Source organism: Malus domestica, chromosome 05, assembly GCF_042453785.1.
Source record: "Malus domestica chromosome 05, GDT2T_hap1".
Classification (NCBI taxonomy): Eukaryota; Viridiplantae; Streptophyta; class Magnoliopsida; order Rosales; family Rosaceae; genus Malus; species Malus domestica.
This window is the reverse complement of record NC_091665.1, coordinates 3,347,848-3,366,251: the sequence shown is the minus strand read 5'-3', so window position 1 is coordinate 3,366,251 and position 18,404 is coordinate 3,347,848. Positions and strand designations below refer to the sequence as shown.

At 38.6% G+C, this 18,404-nt stretch overlaps 1 protein-coding gene, 1 long non-coding RNA gene and 1 other non-coding gene across 3 annotated transcripts; 1 reads left to right on the top strand and 2 right to left on the bottom strand.

Annotated features, from left to right (window-relative positions):
* Positions 1-408: 408 nt before the first annotated feature.
* On the bottom strand, positions 409-508 carry LOC114825307 (small nucleolar RNA Z221/R21b). Its single transcript, XR_003773949.1, has one exon. It is a non-coding gene; the product is annotated as a small nucleolar RNA Z221/R21b (small nucleolar RNA).
* A 482-nt stretch (positions 509-990) lies between these two features.
* LOC103425320 (protein LAZ1 homolog 1) lies at positions 991-13,894 on the bottom strand. Its single transcript, XM_029101849.2, has 9 exons — positions 13,603-13,894; positions 12,293-12,617; positions 12,126-12,182; positions 4,764-4,872; positions 4,335-4,519; positions 3,987-4,075; positions 3,442-3,697; positions 1,790-2,041; positions 991-1,694 (listed from the first exon to the last, which is right to left on the bottom strand). The coding sequence occupies exons 2-9, from the start codon at positions 12,506-12,508 to the stop codon at positions 1,398-1,400; spliced, it is 1,461 nt and encodes a 486-aa protein (XP_028957682.1). The 5' UTR covers positions 12,509-12,617; positions 13,603-13,894; the 3' UTR covers positions 991-1,397.
* Positions 7,729-8,215, top strand: LOC139196334 (uncharacterized). Its single transcript, XR_011581155.1, has 2 exons — positions 7,729-7,857; positions 8,033-8,215. It is a non-coding gene; the product is annotated as an uncharacterized lncRNA (long non-coding RNA).
* Positions 13,895-18,404: the final 4,510 nt, after the last annotated feature.

The following is an 18,404-nucleotide window of genomic DNA, read 5'->3' as shown; positions in this document are numbered from 1 at the left end:
ATGGGAATGGATAAAGAAATATTTTCCGGGTATTGTCGAAAGAAATGCAAATTTGTGGCCAATTTTGAGTGAATTGATTAAGTTTTGGTATGAAATTAAAGAGTTGAAATTAAAAAATCAGCAGGAATCAAGTACAAAATGCACAACAAAACAGAAAATATATTAGCAGGAAAAAGATATGGATTAAAGAAAGGAACCATCAGACACCAAAATTGTATCCCCAAAAGCAAAAGAGCTGTACGGTCCGCATCATGGTTGGATCAAAAGATCCCATCACTTGGTCCCTCTCTTCAAATTCATATCATTTTTTTCAAAACAATGCCCTTGAATTTCAAATCTGGATGCAGAGAATGCACAAAGCACGCAAATTTGAAAAATAAAAACAAAATAATAAAGTAAAAAGGGAAGGGGCTCAGCAGAATTGGGTATGAGAAATTTATCAGCACAGATTGATTGAAATCAAATCATCAGAGTGGTGCATGACTTCCTCAGGTGATCATCACTGCCCCCCGCACACACAAATATACTAAACAAACACAAAAGACTCACTCGCAATCGCGCAGAGAAAGAGAGACCGACGGACGAAGGCGATGGGTTTTGAGGGGTTTTTGCAATGTTATTTATAGAGGTGTGCTCAAAACCCTAGCTCCCTGATTCTGTATGGTGCAAAGACAAATCTACCCTACCATTTCTTTCCTATTTCTTTCCCAAGCAAGGCCCATAGGGTTTTCTTTTCCCCTCTCAGAAAAGACAAGGCCCATTATTTTTCTTTTTTCAGCTTTTTTAATTTTTTTTTCCGACAATGCTCCAAGAAACTCGATTTTAGTCTCATTTTATCTCTGGAACTCTCTATTGCCATCGACTTTGAATACGTTGCATCATTATTGGCAGTAAGGGATCTATTTCATCACTGAGTTCACAATGTGGGATGTAAATCGAGTTTCAAAACTGCTCAACTAAGAGTACGACCAAAAATATGTAAGATAGTGCTACTGGCCTAATCAAATTTCATTTTCAAAACACAGTTTGTCTGAAAAGGTCCCATACCACAACGGCTTCTGCCAAAATTAAAATTATATTTTCGTAGGTTGTATTCAAATTGTTTCGAGACTTAGAGATATGTTCAATACAGTGAATGTGCCATTAGCTCTGTCAGTACGTCGATCGAGTGCTCCACCATTCTCTACTTTCCACGGCTCATCAACGGATTGATCAACACGATCCTTCTTGATGCCCAAATTCATGAATGTTTTTCGTCCTCTTCGACGAGTTAGCTCCATAAACCACCAACTCTTCTGGCCAGCCCAACTATATCGACGTCTTCTAAAAATCACGCCGAAATCACGACAGCATTTACAATTTTACTCTAGCGTTTGTCTTACATACAGCTGTTAGCATCATCTCCACGCTCTAGTCCGAGATGTTGAAGCTTTAGACTGGGACTGCTGCCTCCTACCACTGGTTATGCCACTGTCACTGGCACTGCCTCCAACAAGATTGTCGTGAGCATCGGAAAACTCTCTATTCCATGAATTCAAGGGGATCAGATAACTATCGTCCTTGATGCTCTTCCTCTGCTCCTCGTGGCGTTTCACATTCTCGGATATCTGATGCAAGGTTTTGTTTATCTTTGCAATCCCTCTTTCAACTGGTTCTACCACATGAGAAACTGTATACTTCATGTCATCCACCATCTGAAACAACAAACAGCAGAGTGACCATTGATTCGAAGAAATGAGTTTTAAATGAAACAGAGAAAAGGCATAAGATATTAGGATTAACTACTCACAATTTCTCCACTTCCGAAAATCACATCACGAACACTCTGGGGGAAATTCAGGCGCTTTTCTCTCTCATCGTGCCGTGCCACTGCCAAATGCACTCTGGTTGTTCTTTCACAATCACGTACCTCTTCTGGATCGGGAGGTGCTCCCAGAGATGCATAGTCAGTCATTACAGCAACATTACGAACACATCTTTCTCCACGTTTGTAAGGTACAGCTGGAAACACATAAAGGTGGACTACAGCAGCAACACCCATCTGTTTAACAAGTTCGAAATCAAACCCCACTGAACTTCAGGATCTTATTTGGAAAAAAGCTTCTATGCATTGAACATCAATCAGAACTTACATCATACATGTACACAAAGGAGACCTACTCAGAATGCTCAGCTCATGTATCATAAACTATCATACGCATAGAATTCTGACCAGTTGTAGAGTAATTTTTCGAAATAACCTTGATAATTTACTGAATTCCTAAAGTATCTTCGAATTTAACAAGAGGTTCCTGAAATAGATACTTCCGTACATAATATAGTTTTTTACCCAATGAAATTGAAATTTTGCTCTTCCCCTTTTAAGGTTGACCCCCGCACCTTTGATCAAATAACATAAAGAAAAAAAGTATAAAGAGAAAAACCTAAGAAAAGAGCAACACTGATAAGAGAAATATAACAACCACTAACATAAAATCAATCACTTAATATGTCTATTGCTCTACTGAGTTACTAATGTCCCTAACTATATAGACCATTAACAGAAACAACGAATCAATCTCAAGATGTATTCAAATTCTACAGTCATCCTTTCACAATACCATTTTCCATGTATCCGCAAATAAATTAAGTAAGATGTGCTCTCCAAGCTAAACACCATGATTTGTCATACTTCAAGCTAAATTTGGCCACAAATGGGATAGGCCTAGTATGCTCAAGTCACCATAGTATTTTATTTCAACTGAGTAAAACTGTTTAAAACTGACTCAAAATTCTTATAAGAAAATGATGATCCAGACAATGAAAATTTGTACCCAAAAAAAATTGCTAAATTAATGTACACAATTATCCGGTCTTGTGAAACACACTCAGCTTGTAGCTGCTTCTTTAATAGCATAATGTTTTTTTTGTGTTCTTACTTGGTTATCATGGACTGGTGAGATTAAATTTATAATGAAGGATAGAAACTAATGAATTAGGGTTTAAGGTGTTCTATCCACAGATATATGGGGTTTAAATATAACTACAATAGACTCTTTTATACCTTACTATGAAAGATAACCTTTATTTCTCTAGTTCTTTTAAGAACTTTTGTGGCTTACGCTACTGTTAACAAGAAGAGGATTTTCCTTTGTTTTGCTTTAAAAAACATGGTATGATTACAATTTAAGTCGAGTCTGATTTATAATAGAACAACTTAGAACAAGCCAACTAGAATAAACTTGATCTCCAATGAGATCCTGGGTTTCTTCTAATCATCCACAACATTAGTCCAACTCATTAATATGTCTCTTCCTTTCGGAACTCAATTTAAGCTTTCAATTTAATTCAAGCATTAATATGTCAAATGTTAAAGATATGTCAGGTCTTCAAGCTCTGCAACACCGAACATAATACAATTCAACAGCACATTTAAATGATTAGTTATTAGTCATAACCCACCTCTATGCATATGATGTAGTCTTGTATCCGAGTTTTCAGCTCCTGAGCCAATGACCCTTTGAAGGCACCCATAGAGAAAAGAAATGCAACAGCGATTCCTTGCCACCATGTCAAGAACACAATGGACTTAAAAGTCAGAAACTTTGCCAAGGGTTTAATGGGTTGTAATTTGTCTTTAATAACAGAGTAAAACTGCACAAGGCAGTATAGGGCCCATGTCTGACTAAAATTTAGAACAACTGCCAAGTAAGGATAGCTGCAAGCAAACAAAATTAATTCAGAACAATATATATGGAAAGTACAGCAGAAACAAGTGCAACACTACAAAAAACTTGTAATAAAAACTACAGATGCGAGTAAGTCATCCTATGCAAGCACAAACATTTGTCCTCAAGAAAGTGATTATGTGGAAGTGTGTGCATGTGTGGATCAAGCATCAATACATAAGGCCTCAACCTATCACCTAAGAAGACATGAATAATTGGCTACTAGCGGTCAGACAAAAAAGCTTTCAGACCTAAATGATACAGAAGCAAATATCTTACCCATATCTCCCATCAAATTTCCCCTCTCCATAAACACCAAAAGACTCAAGAATCATTGCTAGCAAAGCGCAGATCAATTTCAGTATCATCTGAAAAATAATGAGAAGACCAAATAAGGCTGAAAACTTTCAAGGAGATAGAATAAAGGTCGTACCCAGTGCACAAGGCTCCCGCTTTACGCAGGGTCTGGGAGAGGTGAATGTCGGCTAGCCTTACCCCCATTTATGGAGAGGCTGCTCCCAAGTCTCGAACCCGAGACCTACCGCTCATGGGCGAAGGCACTTGCCATCGCACCAAGTGCGAGATGGAATGATAAAAAAAAAATTCAGCAGGAAAATCAGTACATACATACTGAACGATGCCAATTTTAACAGCATAGTAGAATGCGGAGCCAAGAGGCCAGTCTCCTATGAGGCAATTCAGTGGGAAAGGATGCTCTACAACTCCGTAAGCATAAGATTCTTTCAAAAGAGGTGTGCTCGAGTCGACTACGCTTTGACTCTCCATAAATTCAATTGTCCTCTCCTCGCCACCTTTACATAGAAAAATGTATGTCCACAAAAAGGAGGCAAATTGTTTCAGGTTTACATTATTAAACATGTTCAACAAACTTGGTTATTTTCTTAGGAACAACTTATCAACATATAAATTTTCATTAATGTGTGCATTGCACACACAAGAATAGTACTAAGGAAAAAAGATACTGATTAATGTCACTATGTGTGGTAAGTACTTGATAATCACAGAGGATTCAACATTCACATTTCGGCTACATACCTAAGCACGCTATCAGGTATCTCTCAAAACAATATAGTGCAAAAGCCTCATAGCAGTCCCGAATTGCTTCGCAATTGAAGGCCGCATTGGAGTCCAACAGTGACAAAAACTGCAGCCAAAAGCATTATTACCCACAACAACTAATTAATCCACAAAATGTTAAATACTAATAATTAAGAGCAGCAGTACAAACTGGATACCTCAAAAGACTAAAAGCAGACATATGCCAAGAAAAACGAAAGGACCAACTATATGTAGATATATTACTTTTGTGATACAGTTTCCAACAATAAGAGCAGACTTCAAATATTGAATATCTTTACAACTGTAGACAAAGGACCAATTATGAATAAATATTATGCCTGTCATAACTCTAGGATTTGCTGTCAAAAAGCAATTCCTGTGTCTAAGATACATTGCCAAATTATCTCCAGTTTTAACAAGTAACAGAAATAGAACTCACTTTTTACAGAGTGAGGTAACAACATAATCTTGCAAAAGAAATGAAATACATCTGACTTCACAGTCTGTCTTTGTAATAAGTTGGTATTACGTAACTAATATATTGCAATTGGATCCCTATACTTATCAACATATCTGGCATACTACCATTTTTCTTTCATAACACACAAGCAAACATAACTTCTTCCTATACATCCATTTGAAGTTGTAGCCTTCCAAAGAGGACCCCGCCAATACTCAATCTGGTGCACATTCCGGAGGTCATTTGAGCTCCATATCTATACTAATAACATGTCATAACTCAAATGGCAAACTTATTTACTTGAAAAGAATTCCATTAACTGTTATTCTCATACTAAATTTGTAACTGTTGATGCACAAAATCAGCGAAGACTTTGGTACAACAGAAAGTGTCAGGTTTTGTGACCTTCGCTTGGTTGCTTCGGTCACTAGTGAGGATAAGTACGTAAATGAATAGAGACAGAGAAGCAAACACAGGATGTACGTGGTTCACCCAGATTGGCTACGTCCACGGAGTAGAGGAGTTCTTATTAGTAGTGAAGGGCTTACACAAATACAAAGGATCAAGCTCTCAATTTAGTGAGTTCTTGTGAATGATTTAACACAAATGGCATTAGGCAATATTGTGGGGGAATGACCCCTATTTATAGAAAAACTTGTAGCTTTGTCACATTGACATGTGTCATGTTATGATTGGTTCTTGATGTCGACACGTGCTGCGCTCTGATTGGCTTCTAATCTTGACACGTGTCGAGTAGTGATTGGCCTCCTGGTCGGAGGGGAACTCTTCTGGGTCCTTGACAGTATAGCGTTGGCCGGTGCTCGGTAGTTTCGGGATTGGTCAAGTATGGTACAAACAGTGCTCCCCTAAGTTCCCGAGTGAGGGAAACTCCTCGGTTGGGGACTTGCAACAGGGGAAGAGACAGCCACGCCTTCTCCAGACAACATATGGCGCCCATCCTTCATATCCCCTACTGGTCCTCTTACCGTTGGGGATTCTGTGATGAAGAATGATATGACCGCTGCAGTGGTGGCCAGGAACCTTCTCACTCCCAAAGATAACAGACTACTTTCCAAACGGTCTGATGAGTTGGCTGTTAAGGACTCTCTGGCTCTTAGTGTTCAGTGTGCAGGTTCTGTGTCTAATATGGCCCAACGCCTATTTGCTAGAACCCGCCAAGTTGAATCATTGGCTGCTGAAGTGATGAGTCTCAAACAGGAGATTAGAGGGCTCAAGCATGAGAATAAGCAGTTGCACCGGCTCGCCCATGACTATGCTACAAACATGAAGAGGAAGCTTGACCAGATGAAGGAATCTGATGGTAAGGTTTTACTTGATCATCAGCGGTTTGTGGGTTTGTTCCAAAGGCATTTATTGCCTTCGTCCTCTGGGGCTGTACCTGGTAATGAAGCTTCAAATGATGAACCTCCAATGCCTCCTCCTTCTGGGGTTTTGTCAAGTACTGAGGCTCCGGATAACCACCCTCCGGTGCTTTCTCTTTCTGGGGCTCTACCGACTGCTGAGACTTCCCCTAAGCAACCTTTGTGAAGGCTCCCTTTTGTTTGTTTATTTTGACTCATGTATATGTACATATTTGTGGCTTATCGAAAATATTAATAAATAAGCTTTGCTTCATTTCAACATATTGTGTTAAATACACCAAAGCCTTCTTCATAAAGTTCTTTGAATTTTTGCTTTTGTTGAAACCTGTATTGTTGAAGCTTTGTGAGTGAAGCATGTAGTTTGAGGTAGTGTTCCCTTAATTTCCCGAGTGAGGAAAACTTCTCGGTTGGAGACTTGAAAAATCCAAGTCACTGAGTGGTTGTGAGACTGCCGAGTATCAAGGTGCAGTAGCATATGGTGGGAGTCCCCCAAGTCTTCAGGCGAAGAGAGTTGCCGAATGAGGTGTCTCGCTTGTTACTAATTTGTCAAAGTAACGAATCCTTGTTTCGATGTCACACATTCGCATATGCCTTGTCTAAAAATATTTCCAACTTTTGTGTGTTTGATGCTGCATGCTATTGACTAGACAAGATCAAGTGCAATTAGTAGCTTTTCTCTCTTTTTCATCTTTTCTTTGGTGGAATTGCTTTTCGTTTCCACTAATCAGCCTGAGTGGATGCAAGATAACACCATTCTCTATAGCTCTGATCGCAAAGTCGTCTTCATGAAAGTTGTTCCTTATCTTGTGAACTACAACATCTCCAAATTTGAGATCCATCGGAGTAGTACAACTCCAGAAATTCAGGTATGATGAGTAACTGTTCATCAATTTTCTGTTAACCCGTCAGACTTGTTGTGAGCTTCTAAACTCCATTTTTTCTTGTTCATCTCAACATACTTTCTTCATCGAAGTTGTTCCTTAACTTGTGAACTACAACATATCCAAATTTGAGGTCCCTCGGAGCAGTATAACTCCAGAAATCCAGGTATGATGAGTGACTGTTCATCATTTTTCTGTCAACCTGTCAGACTTGTTGTGAGCTTCGAAACTCCATTTTCTCTTGTTCAGATCAACATACTTTCTTCATTGAAGTTGTTCCTCAGCTTGTGAACTACAACATATCCAAATTTGAGATCCCTCGGAGCTGTATAACTCAAGAAATTTAGGTATGATGAATGACTGGTTATTATTTTTCTGTCAACCCGTCAGATTTGTTGTGAGCTTCGAAACTCCATTTTCTATTGTTCAGATCAGCATGCTTTCTTCATTGAAGTTGTGCCTCATCGTCTCTTTCATAACATATCAAAAATTCAGAATGAACTAATGGTTAAATATTTCCAGATCTTCGAAACATCATAGCAGCTTCGAAATCTGCAAGAATCCGACTGTCATGTTTGGAGCTTCAACACTTTAATTTCCGTCGCTCAAACAGAAATGGTTCCTTCTTGAAAGTTGTTCATATGCTCAAAAACTATAGGGTGTCCAAAATTCAGCTCCATTGGAGAAGAGCAGAGGTTGCAGAAATTTGATAGATGAAAGGAGGCGGAAGAGGGAGAGAGAGAAAAAGTCTCTTGGGTTGGATTTCTATTTTGGGGCAGATTCCAAGTTTTGTAGCACCTTCATTATTGATGAATTGCTTGTACTTTTGTCCATTATGAAACTTGGGACTTTGGCTTGTTGTTGGATCTATTATAATATGTTTGGGAACATATATAAGTGAATAAATAAGAAGGAAAATTTTGGGCCCTTGTGGGTGTAAAACAAAAAATGTTTATGTTTACCCAAGTGTTTTTGTACAAGTTCAAGGGCATCTTGGGTTTTGTGAACAAAATTTGTTTATTTGGAGCAAGGTTTTGTGTTGAAGCTTTGTAGGTGAAGCTTTGGAGGTGAAGCTTTGATGGTGAAGCTTTGTAGATGAAGCTTTCTGGGTGAAGCTATGTAGGTGAAGCTTTCTAGGTGAAGCTTTTTTAGGTGAAGCTTTGTAGGTGAAGCTTTTTTAAGTGAAGCTTTTCGGGTGAAGTTTTTTGGGTGAAGCTTTGTGGGTGAAGCTTTTTAGGTGAAGCTTTGTGGGTGAAGCTTTTTTAGGTGAAGCTGTTTGGGTGAAGCTTTTTGGAGGTGAAGTTTTTTTTGGGTGAAGCTTTTTTAGGTGAAGCTTTTTGGGTGAAGCTTTGATGGTGAAGCTTTGTAGATAAAGCTTTGTAGATGAAGCTTTCGAGGTGAAGCTTTGATGGTGAAGCTTTGTAGGTGAAAGTATGTAGAGGGAGCTTTCTAGGTGAAGCTTTTTTAGGTGAAGCTGTGTAGGTGAAGCTTTTTTAAGTGAAGCTTTTCGGGTGAAGTTTTTTGGGTGAAGCTTTGTGGGTGAAGCTTTTTAGGTGAAGCTTTGTGGGTGAAGCTTTTTTAGGTGAAGCTGTTTGGGTGAAGCTTTTTGGAGGTGAAGTTTTTTTTTTTTTTTTTTTTTTTTGGGTGAAGCTTTTTTAGGTGAAGCTTTTTGGGTGAAACTTTTTGGATGAAGCTTTTTGGGTGAAGTTTTGGAGGTGAAGCTTTTTGGGTGAAGCTTTGTGGGTGAAGCTTTTTAGGTGAAGCTTTGTGGGTGAAGCTTTTTTAGGTGAAGCTGTTTGGGTGAAGCTTTTTGGAGGTGAAGTTTTTTTTTTTGGGTGAAGCTTTTTTAGGTGAAGCTTTTTGGGTGAAACTTTTTGGATGAAGCTTTTTGGGTGAAGTTTTGGAGGTGAAGCTTTTCGGGTGAAGCTTTTTGGATGAAGCTGTTTTTTTTTTTTTTTTTTTTTTTTTTTTTTTTTTGGCGCTTGACACGGTCTTCATTTGCTTGTTTTGTAGTGACTGTGGAAGACGGATTGCTTTCTGATTGAGAAGGGTTCCGGCATCGCTTTGCACCATCTTCATGTGGGTAATATAGGAACTTCCTTATGTTTTGATCATGCATGTAGTGATAGAATTTGTTTCTTCTTATTGTAGATGTCAGAGCCTGGAAGTTCTAGTGATGAGGGCTCTTCTAGCTTTAGCTCTAAGTCTGAGTCTGCAATGTCGGAGTCTTCAGGGTCTTTGTTAGAGTCCTGTACTAGAGAAACATTGGATGATCTTCCCAACGGTCAAACTTTAGCTATTGCTAGTTCTTCCTCCATGGCGTTGGGTGAGGGGGTTTCTCCTGATATGTCTTTGCCTCGGCGGAGGCATGGTTATAAGCCTGCGCCATCACCTCAGAGTAAGTCTTCCAAGTATTGGCATTGATCATGTATTTAAAGAAACAATCACGTAGGCTTGCCGTGAAGGCTTTGAGGGCAGTCTTGTCGTCTGCCTCGGCACACCGGGAGTATTCATGGCTGAAGCGGCCAGCATACATACGTAATGACTCGTCTGGCCTCTGGCGGATAGTGTACAGGTCATCTGCAGAGTGCAAGCGATCGGTTTGGAAAATGTGTTGGGAAACAAATAGTTTCCTCAATTCCTCAAATGAGTCTACCGTCTCAGGTGTAAGACGACAATACCAATTTAGAGCTCCGCCAGAGAAGGTGGAGGGGAAGAGAAGACATCGCTCTTCGTCGGTGTGCATCCGGTATGCCATGGTGGACTCAAAGAGGTTAAGGTGCTCAATCGGGTCCTCTTTTCCAGTATAAAGTTGCAAGCCAAGCTTCTGCTTTGTCTTTGCTTGAAGGGGGGTGTTGAGGTTCCTCCTTGTAAGAGGGCCAGGCCTGGGTTGGTTCCAGTCAGGTATTTCAGCCTGACGTTCAGCCTTCAACTTGTTTACTTCCTCAAGAAGTTGTAGGACAAGGGGGTCCTGAGCGGAGTTATGTGCCACTGGAGCTTTCTTTCGTAAATCTCCATCTCCTCTTGGAATTAGAAAGGTTTGATCAAGGGCATGTGATTTTTCCCTGGACTCGCTGTACTGGCTTCCAGGGTATGTCTGTCGGAACACCTCTGAGTCCCCTGTACCCTCATGTCTCTCTAGGACTTGTTGCACCTTCCCCAAGTTGGTGGCCGGCTCGGGCCGTGGCAGGGGACCGAGTCTCTCAGAAATCCTTGGGTCATTGATCTTTGAGCTTATATGGATGGAATTCTGTCGACGTTGCTTCAGGAAATCCCGACAATCGCGAAAGACGGCTTTCGATCCTTCTGCCCCTTCAGCAAAGAGGTGTCTCCCTCCGCTTCTCATGGTTCGGGTCGAAGCAACTGGGTTAAGAGAAGCCTCATGTTGATTATCAAATCGAGGGGTAATTTGTTCCCTATCAGGGATATCTATGTCGAATGCATGTGACCCTCCATGTTGGAGGGCACCTAGTTGATGGTTGACTTCCACGGGGGCAACAAGCTCGCGTGTCTGAGCTTGCCTAGCTTCGTGAAGTGTCTCGAAGAGCTTCTCATATTGCTCCTGGAGGACCTCATTCCTCATTGCTATCTTGTTGTTCTGAGCTTCCAACTCATCGACTTTAGCTTGAAGAAGAACTCGTTTTCCTTCCTTCTTTCGTTGTTTCGCACTATGTGCAAGGGGGGTGTCATTCTGTGTGCTGTGGCTTCCTTCGTTTCCCATGCTGGAGAGGGATGCCTGATCAAAAGAAAGTGTACGAATGATAGAAACCAGCTTGACACAGCTGAAGAGAGTAGGAATAAGTGTCGTTTCCCACAGACGGCGCCAAATGTTGATGCACAAAATCAGCGAAGACTTTGGTACAACAGAAAGTGTCAGGTTTTGTGACCTTCGCTTGGTTGCTTCGGTCACTAGTGAGGATAAGTACGTAAATGAATAGAGACAGAGAAGCAAACACAGGATGTACGTGGTTCACCCAGATTGGCTACGTCCACGGAGTAGAGGAGTTCTTATTAGTAGTGAAGGGCTTACACAAATACAAAGGATCAAGCTCTCAATTTAGTGAGTTCTTGTGAATGATTTAACACAAATGGCATTAGGCAATATTGTGGGGGAATGACCCCTATTTATAGAAAAACTTGTAGCTTTGTCACATTGACATGTGTCATGTTATGATTGGTTCTTGATGTCGACACGTGCTATGCTCTGATTGGCTTCTAATCTTGACACGTGTCAAGTAGTGATTGGCCTCCTGGTCGGAGGGGAACTCTTCTGGGTCCTTGACAGTATAGCGTTGGCCGGTGCTCGGTAGTTTCGGGATTGGTCAAGTATGGTACAAACAGTAACTATTTGCTAACTAATTGAGGAGGGTAAAGTAATAAAATGTCTTCTATTTAAACTACCCTTGAACTGTATGTGTATTCTCAGTAATCTAAAAGCACTTCACCACCACCCCCCCCCCCCACCCCCCAAAAAAAAATAACAAAACTCAAGCTGTTCTCAATATATTAAAATGAAAGGTTGATTTATAAAAATACAAATAATTATACTTCTACAGAATTTTGCAAAAAACTAGCATACAACTGAAGAAAGTGACAGCAGAATGTACAGTCATACCGATTCCAGTGCATAGACAGGAACCATCAAAATGAGACCAATCAGAAACTTCTGCTCCTGAAAATAGATAAAAGGAAAAGAACAAAAAATGTCAGAAAAGATGAATCAAAGTTATCTTTAGACATAGAAGCAATCTAAATTTCTCAGGAGGAATACAAAGATCAGACCTCTGGCTGATTATAAGCAGCTAAATGCTCAAAGATAAGGTACATGGAGAGAAGAAGAGCAACAAGTACGAAAATGCTAGCACTGAGGACTGGCCAGCTGAAAGCTGCTGATGATTCAGCACCAAGGTTTAGTGACCACATTTCTCCTAATCTGCTAGAGGACTCGACTAGGGATATAAAGAAAAAGGAAGAACATAAAATGCCCCTCCATCCCATTGAGTTAGAGTCTCAAAATATATGGTTAAACTTGAGCCAATTGGGCGTGCTTTATAATTTTGTTAGCCTTTGAGGATGTAAGGAAGAAGCATCCAGGGAAAACGAGAATCTGCAAGAAATGGAGCATTTTAATTCACGTGAAAAGTACAAGCATTACTATTTAACAGTGAGGAAACAAATATCATAACGAATACTAATCTATTAACTCGTGATATTTCGGGCGAAATATTCAGAGATGTATAATACATGAACTAATTCCAACATTATACCATGATTAAAGCGAAAGGTGCACTTAAATGTCTTGCATCAACATAACTCTTCATTACAAGCATCATGCAAACCCAAACAAGATAAAAGTCAGGAAGCGATAAGTTCAAATCAGTACATGCAAAAGTCTATAGATTGCTTCACAAGGCATGATATGCTCGGGTTGGAGTTTCTCAACCCATGTCTATCTGCGAACATTTAGTTTGGGTTAAAAACAAATATAACCCTTTTGCTCAAGTCACTTATCCTTTACCAAAATTTCCCAAAGTGCGGGTTGGATTCGGGTTGGTCAGGCTGATCCAACCAACCGAATGCTCGTTCCTAGTTGTCATCAAGGCTTACACAAAAATTACAGAGCCTAAAGTAAAAACCTTGCACCTTATCAGCACTATAGAAGTCATAATTTCTGTCATTGCAACCTCTAATACACATAAAATCAACACAAAACACGGTGATTGGTACACTAATCAGTATCGAATAACAACCATTGAATATTATTTCCCCTCAAGTGTAACACATTTTACTAATAAAAATTAATTTTCTTAATTTTCTTAGCAGCCAGACAAATTCAGCAACAAATTTAATTCCATCACCAAAACCTCTAACTTCGCGAAGCAGAATAAAAAAATTTAAAAAAAAAACAGCAATTAATTCACATTCGTCACTAAAAATCAAAGGATAAACCCTAAAACTTCCATCACAGAGAAAATTATTAACCTGTGCGAAAGAATTGAAAAGGGACAAGAAATAGTCATAATTCTTGAAGACGAAAAAAGTAAAAGAAAATATTTCTTAAAAGGATATGAGAACAAGGGTTAGATACGAACCTGTGCTTGGGATTTTCCCGGGAAAATTTGACAGTGAAATTATTTTCCGCGAAAATCGAAAGGAATATTATAATTCGTCCCCGGAAATAAGACGTTTTCCCTTTTGCTTCCCTTTTGCTTCGGCAGTTGGGGAAGGCCATCGTAGAGTTGTATTTTTATTTTTTTTAATTTAATATTAAATAAAGAAACACGAGCAAGATTCACACGGCAGTGACCTAAGTTTTGTGACAGCTTTACATCTGACCGTGACAGCATTACATCTGGTGGTGGCGTATGATCGTGCGGCTTTCCTATGGAAAAGCTGATGGTCTGTGGTTTAAAGATGATAACGTTCAATTGGGACAGGGTAACTTTATTTCCACGCAAGCAATTGCACGTGGCAAGATCTCACTCCGGTTACCACGTCAGTTCCGCGCGTGGCAAAGAAATGTAGAAAAATTAAATAGCCGGGGGAATTTACAGATAAATAAAAATTGAGGGGAATTATTGGCTGAATTTAAAATTTAGGAGTCAATTGACAGTGGATTATAAATTTAGGAAATTTTTTGACAAAGGGGTCTATGTTTTTTTTCCAGTTATCTCTTTTCTATAGATGTATTTAGTCTTTTATTTTGTGGAAAGAATATGGGTTCATTTGGATGTGCTTTTAAAATGACTGAAAGCGTTTTTGGTGAAATTGATTTTGAGTTGTAAAAGCACTTTAAGTGCTTTTTGAAAGAAGCACTAGATATGTGCTTCTTGCAAGAAGCACTTAAAGTGCTTTTTCAGAATCCACTTGGATTTTTACTAAGGATTGGTTTAAAAAATATTTTTACCAAACACTTTCAATCATTTTAAAAAGACATCCAAACAAGCGTTATATAATTTCAAATCTCACGAATAATGAATAAAATTTATCTCGCACAATATAACATTCTATTTTATAATCTAACAAATGTAAATGAAAGTTATATTTTAATAGCGGAATGAATTTTCTCACTGATTAAAGGGACCTCATCATTAAAAGATGTAAAAAAAAATGTAAATCTAGGTTTTTGTTTATATCTTCAAGCAATGATGTATAACTTATATATTGTCGCTAGACAATTTTCATACAAATATAGACACATATATAATGCACATTTAAAGATTCACACTCTCTTTTGTAATCCCACACATTCTTTTAAGAGTAATGCTATTCATATAATGTTTTTGCACCATATTTTCATACCACCTTAAATGACATTTAATGTGGATACCACTTAAGATAGTATAGAAATGTGGTATAAAAACATGATATGAATAACATTACTCTTCTTTTAATTGTTGCCTATTGATTTTCTGCAATCCATTCGAATCAATGGCCAAAAATTAGTAGGAGTGAGTTAAAATTGGATGTGTGAATAACATCACTCTTTTGCTATTAGACATGTACAAATGTGTTATGAAATATATTATAAGAGTAATATTTTTGTCTAATGAATGTGGGGCATGTCCAACTAGAGGTGCGAAATTACTTAATAAAATTACGAAAAATACGCCTTACGGTCAAAAACTTGAGTCTTTGATGTTTTCACGTCAGCAGCATCGATGCATCCCTCCTTGGCCTCCAGTCTTTGATGCTTGTTGGTCTCTTGAATCCATGAATTGGAATTGTGCACGTGAAGAAGCCTAGGAGTTTCGTTTTCCAAAGCCCTGAAAACAAGTCCACCCCTAAGGACTTTGTGCCAGCACCCAGCCCATTTATCCACTCCAGTGAATAGTAATAGACTCCAATGAATAGTAATAGGCCAATGCATCTCCACCCCTAAAAAAATACGCTGGCACCCAGTGAAAAAATGCGCTAGCACAAAAGATCTTCACCCTTACAAAATGCGCTGGCACCCAGCCCATTTTAAATATTTTTAATTTTTTTATAAAAGAATAAAAAAAAAATAGTTTTAATTTCAAATAGGATTTTTAACCAATCTCGTCACGCCACGTGTTATTATCCGAACGTACTATTTTGTGAATAGATTTCCGCTAAGATTTTCAACCAATCCCGACGCGCCACGTGTCACTTCCGTTTTACAATAATTTAGCCAAGATTTCGATAAGATTTTCAACCAATCACGTCATGCCATGTGTCATTATCCGAACGTACTATTTTTTTGATAGATTTCCGGTAAGATTTTCCACCAATCCCGACACGCCACGTGTCACGTCCGGTTTACAATAATTTAGCCAAGATTTCAATAAGATTTTCAACCAATCATGTAGTGCCACGTGGCATTGTCCAAAACCTCACCCTTTCTTTTTTTGTCCATATAAACCCTACATCCCTACATCCATCCTCACACCAAGCTCAATCATTCTTTTTAGCTTAGAATCCTTGTTCATCGTTTTCAAATCTTGAGTTCTTATTACAATGTCTTCTTCAAGGAGAGTGTATAAACAGTTGCAAGAGCAACAGAAAAGGTTATTGGCATAACAAGCAGAATTGGCCAATCTCGAGAAAGGTGGAGGTGGAGATGAGGCTTTCTTCATGAAGGAGGATAAGGATGATCACCATAAAAGGCAGAGTGTCTCACATTCCTGTCGTGTCATGGAAGTCGTGGGTCAGATAGCCAAACCCAGACATGCTGCAAACCTCGATAGAAAAAGGGAAAGACGAGGTAAAGATCTCTTGGAAGATTATTTTATTCCCAACAGCATATTCCCTGATCATGTTTTTAGACGTCGTTTTAGAATGCAACGAAGTTTGTTCGACAAAATCATGAGTGCTATTTGCAACCATGATCCATACTTTGTGCAAAAAGATGATGTTTTTTATGTTATAGGTCTTCTTCCCGAGCAAAAAATTACGGCTGCCTTGCGAATGCTTGCATATGGAGCATCTGCAGATCAAGTGGATGAGATCGCGAGGATGGGAAAAACAATTGTTCTGGAGTCCCTGATGCGGTTTTGCTATGCAATTGAAGCCATCTACACCAATTAGTACCTCCAGACACCCATGCCAAGGGACATGTGAATGCTTCTGAGGAAGGGTGAGATGCAAGGCTTCCCTGGCATGATTGGAAGCATCAACTGCATGCATTGGACTTGGAAAAATTGTCCAAATGAGTGGCAAAAAGCTTATGGCGACAGAAAATGAGCCAAAAACATCATTTTGGAAGCGGTGGCTTCATTTGATACATGAATTTGGCATGCTTTTTTTGGTGTTACAAGAGCTTAGAATGACCTAAATGTCCTTGCCCAATCCCCAGTGTTCGATGAACTGTTGTAAGGAAAATCGCCGAGATACACATATTGGGTTAATGGTACCCAATACGAGGGATCATACTACCTTGCAGATGACATTTACCCAAGATAGTCAACGTTTGTCAAAACAGTGCCGCATCCACAAAAGGATGTAGAAAGGATGTCGAGCGTTGTTTTGGTATCCTGCAAGCTCGTTGGGCGATTGTCAGGGCTACAGCTAGAATGTTTGATGTCAAGGCTCTTCGACCCATCATGATGACATGTATTATTCTCCACAACATGATTGTTGAAGATGAGTATGATTATGATGACGTTGATGAATACGAGCCGGATCCGATCAACAACTCACGAACACGTATCTACTGTGCTCATGACAATACCGAAGATCCCGTGCAATATGACCCGTTGGAACGGGATGGACGTTACAATGAATTGATCGTTCAGCGGTACACGAACTTGCAAGAGCCATATTGGCACATAACCCGCCAGAATGACTTGATTGAGCACCAGTGGAGATTGCAAGAAGGTGAAGATAATTAAAATGAGGCTTGTGGTTGAAGAATAAAGTGTATTTTTTTTAAGTTTATGTAATTCTATGTAATGTGTTTTGTTTTTAAGTTTATTTGATGAGTTTATGTAATCTTATTTCATGTGTTTAAATAAAGTACAAAAATAAATAAATAATTACATTAAAATTGCATAATAAATTAACTAAAAATAAATAAAGCACCAGTGGAGATTGCAAGAAGGTGAAGATAATTAAAATGAGGCTTGTGGTTGAAGAATAAAGTGTATTTTTTTTAAGTTTATGTAATTCTATGTAATGTGTTTTGTTTTTAAGTTTATTTGATGAGTTTATGTAATCTTATTTCATGTGTTTAAATAAAGTACAAAAATAAATAAATAATTACATTAAAATTGCATAATAAATTAACTAAAAATAAATAAAGTTCTAAAAATAAATAAGAAATAACATAAAAATTACATAAGAAATTAAATAAAGTTCAAAAGAAAAATTATAGAAATTACATAAGAAATTAAATAAAGAGAAAAAGAGAAAAAGAAAAAACATAAAAATTACATAAGAAATTAAATAAAGTTCAAAAGAGAAAAAGAAAAAACATAAAAATTACATAAGAAATTAAATAAAATTCTAAAAAAAAGAAGAAATTACATAAAAATTATACAAAGTCTCTGGAGCTAGGATATGTGGTGCTAGGATCTTGGTTGCTATGATTTGTGTAGCTAGAACCCCCTTGACTTGTTTCGGCATCTCTTGCACGCCTCCTTCGCACGACATCTATTTTTTCCGATATCCAAAAATATTTTGAATTCGGAGACAGTCCTACTAAAGACTTGCTTATAGTGTCACGATCTGCTTGAGCTATTCTTTCTTTTCTAAGCATTTCATTTTCTCGATGAAGTGCTTGTCTAACCAACTCGTTCTCTCGATTAACTATTTCTCTTTGTCTCTCAGCTGCTGCATCACGGGCCTCAGTAGTTGTTATTATTATTGCTGCTGGCGAGCAAGTTCTTCCATATATTTAGTGTAGTCATTTTTGGAAGAACTACCTTTTTTCTTT

Excerpts from the sequence above, each read along its gene's own strand:
- LOC103425320 (XM_029101849.2), bottom strand. The coding sequence starts at position 12,508 with ATGGGATGGAGGGGCATTTTATGTTCTTCCTTTTTCTTTATATCCCTA. Across the intron at positions 4,076-4,334 it reads AAATTGGCATCGTTCAGTAT|ATGATACTGAAATTGATCTG; the intron begins GTATGTACTGAT and ends ATTATTTTTCAG. Across the intron at positions 3,698-3,986 it reads AAATTTGATGGGAGATATGG|CTATCCTTACTTGGCAGTTG; the intron begins GTAAGATATTTG and ends GTTTGCTTGCAG.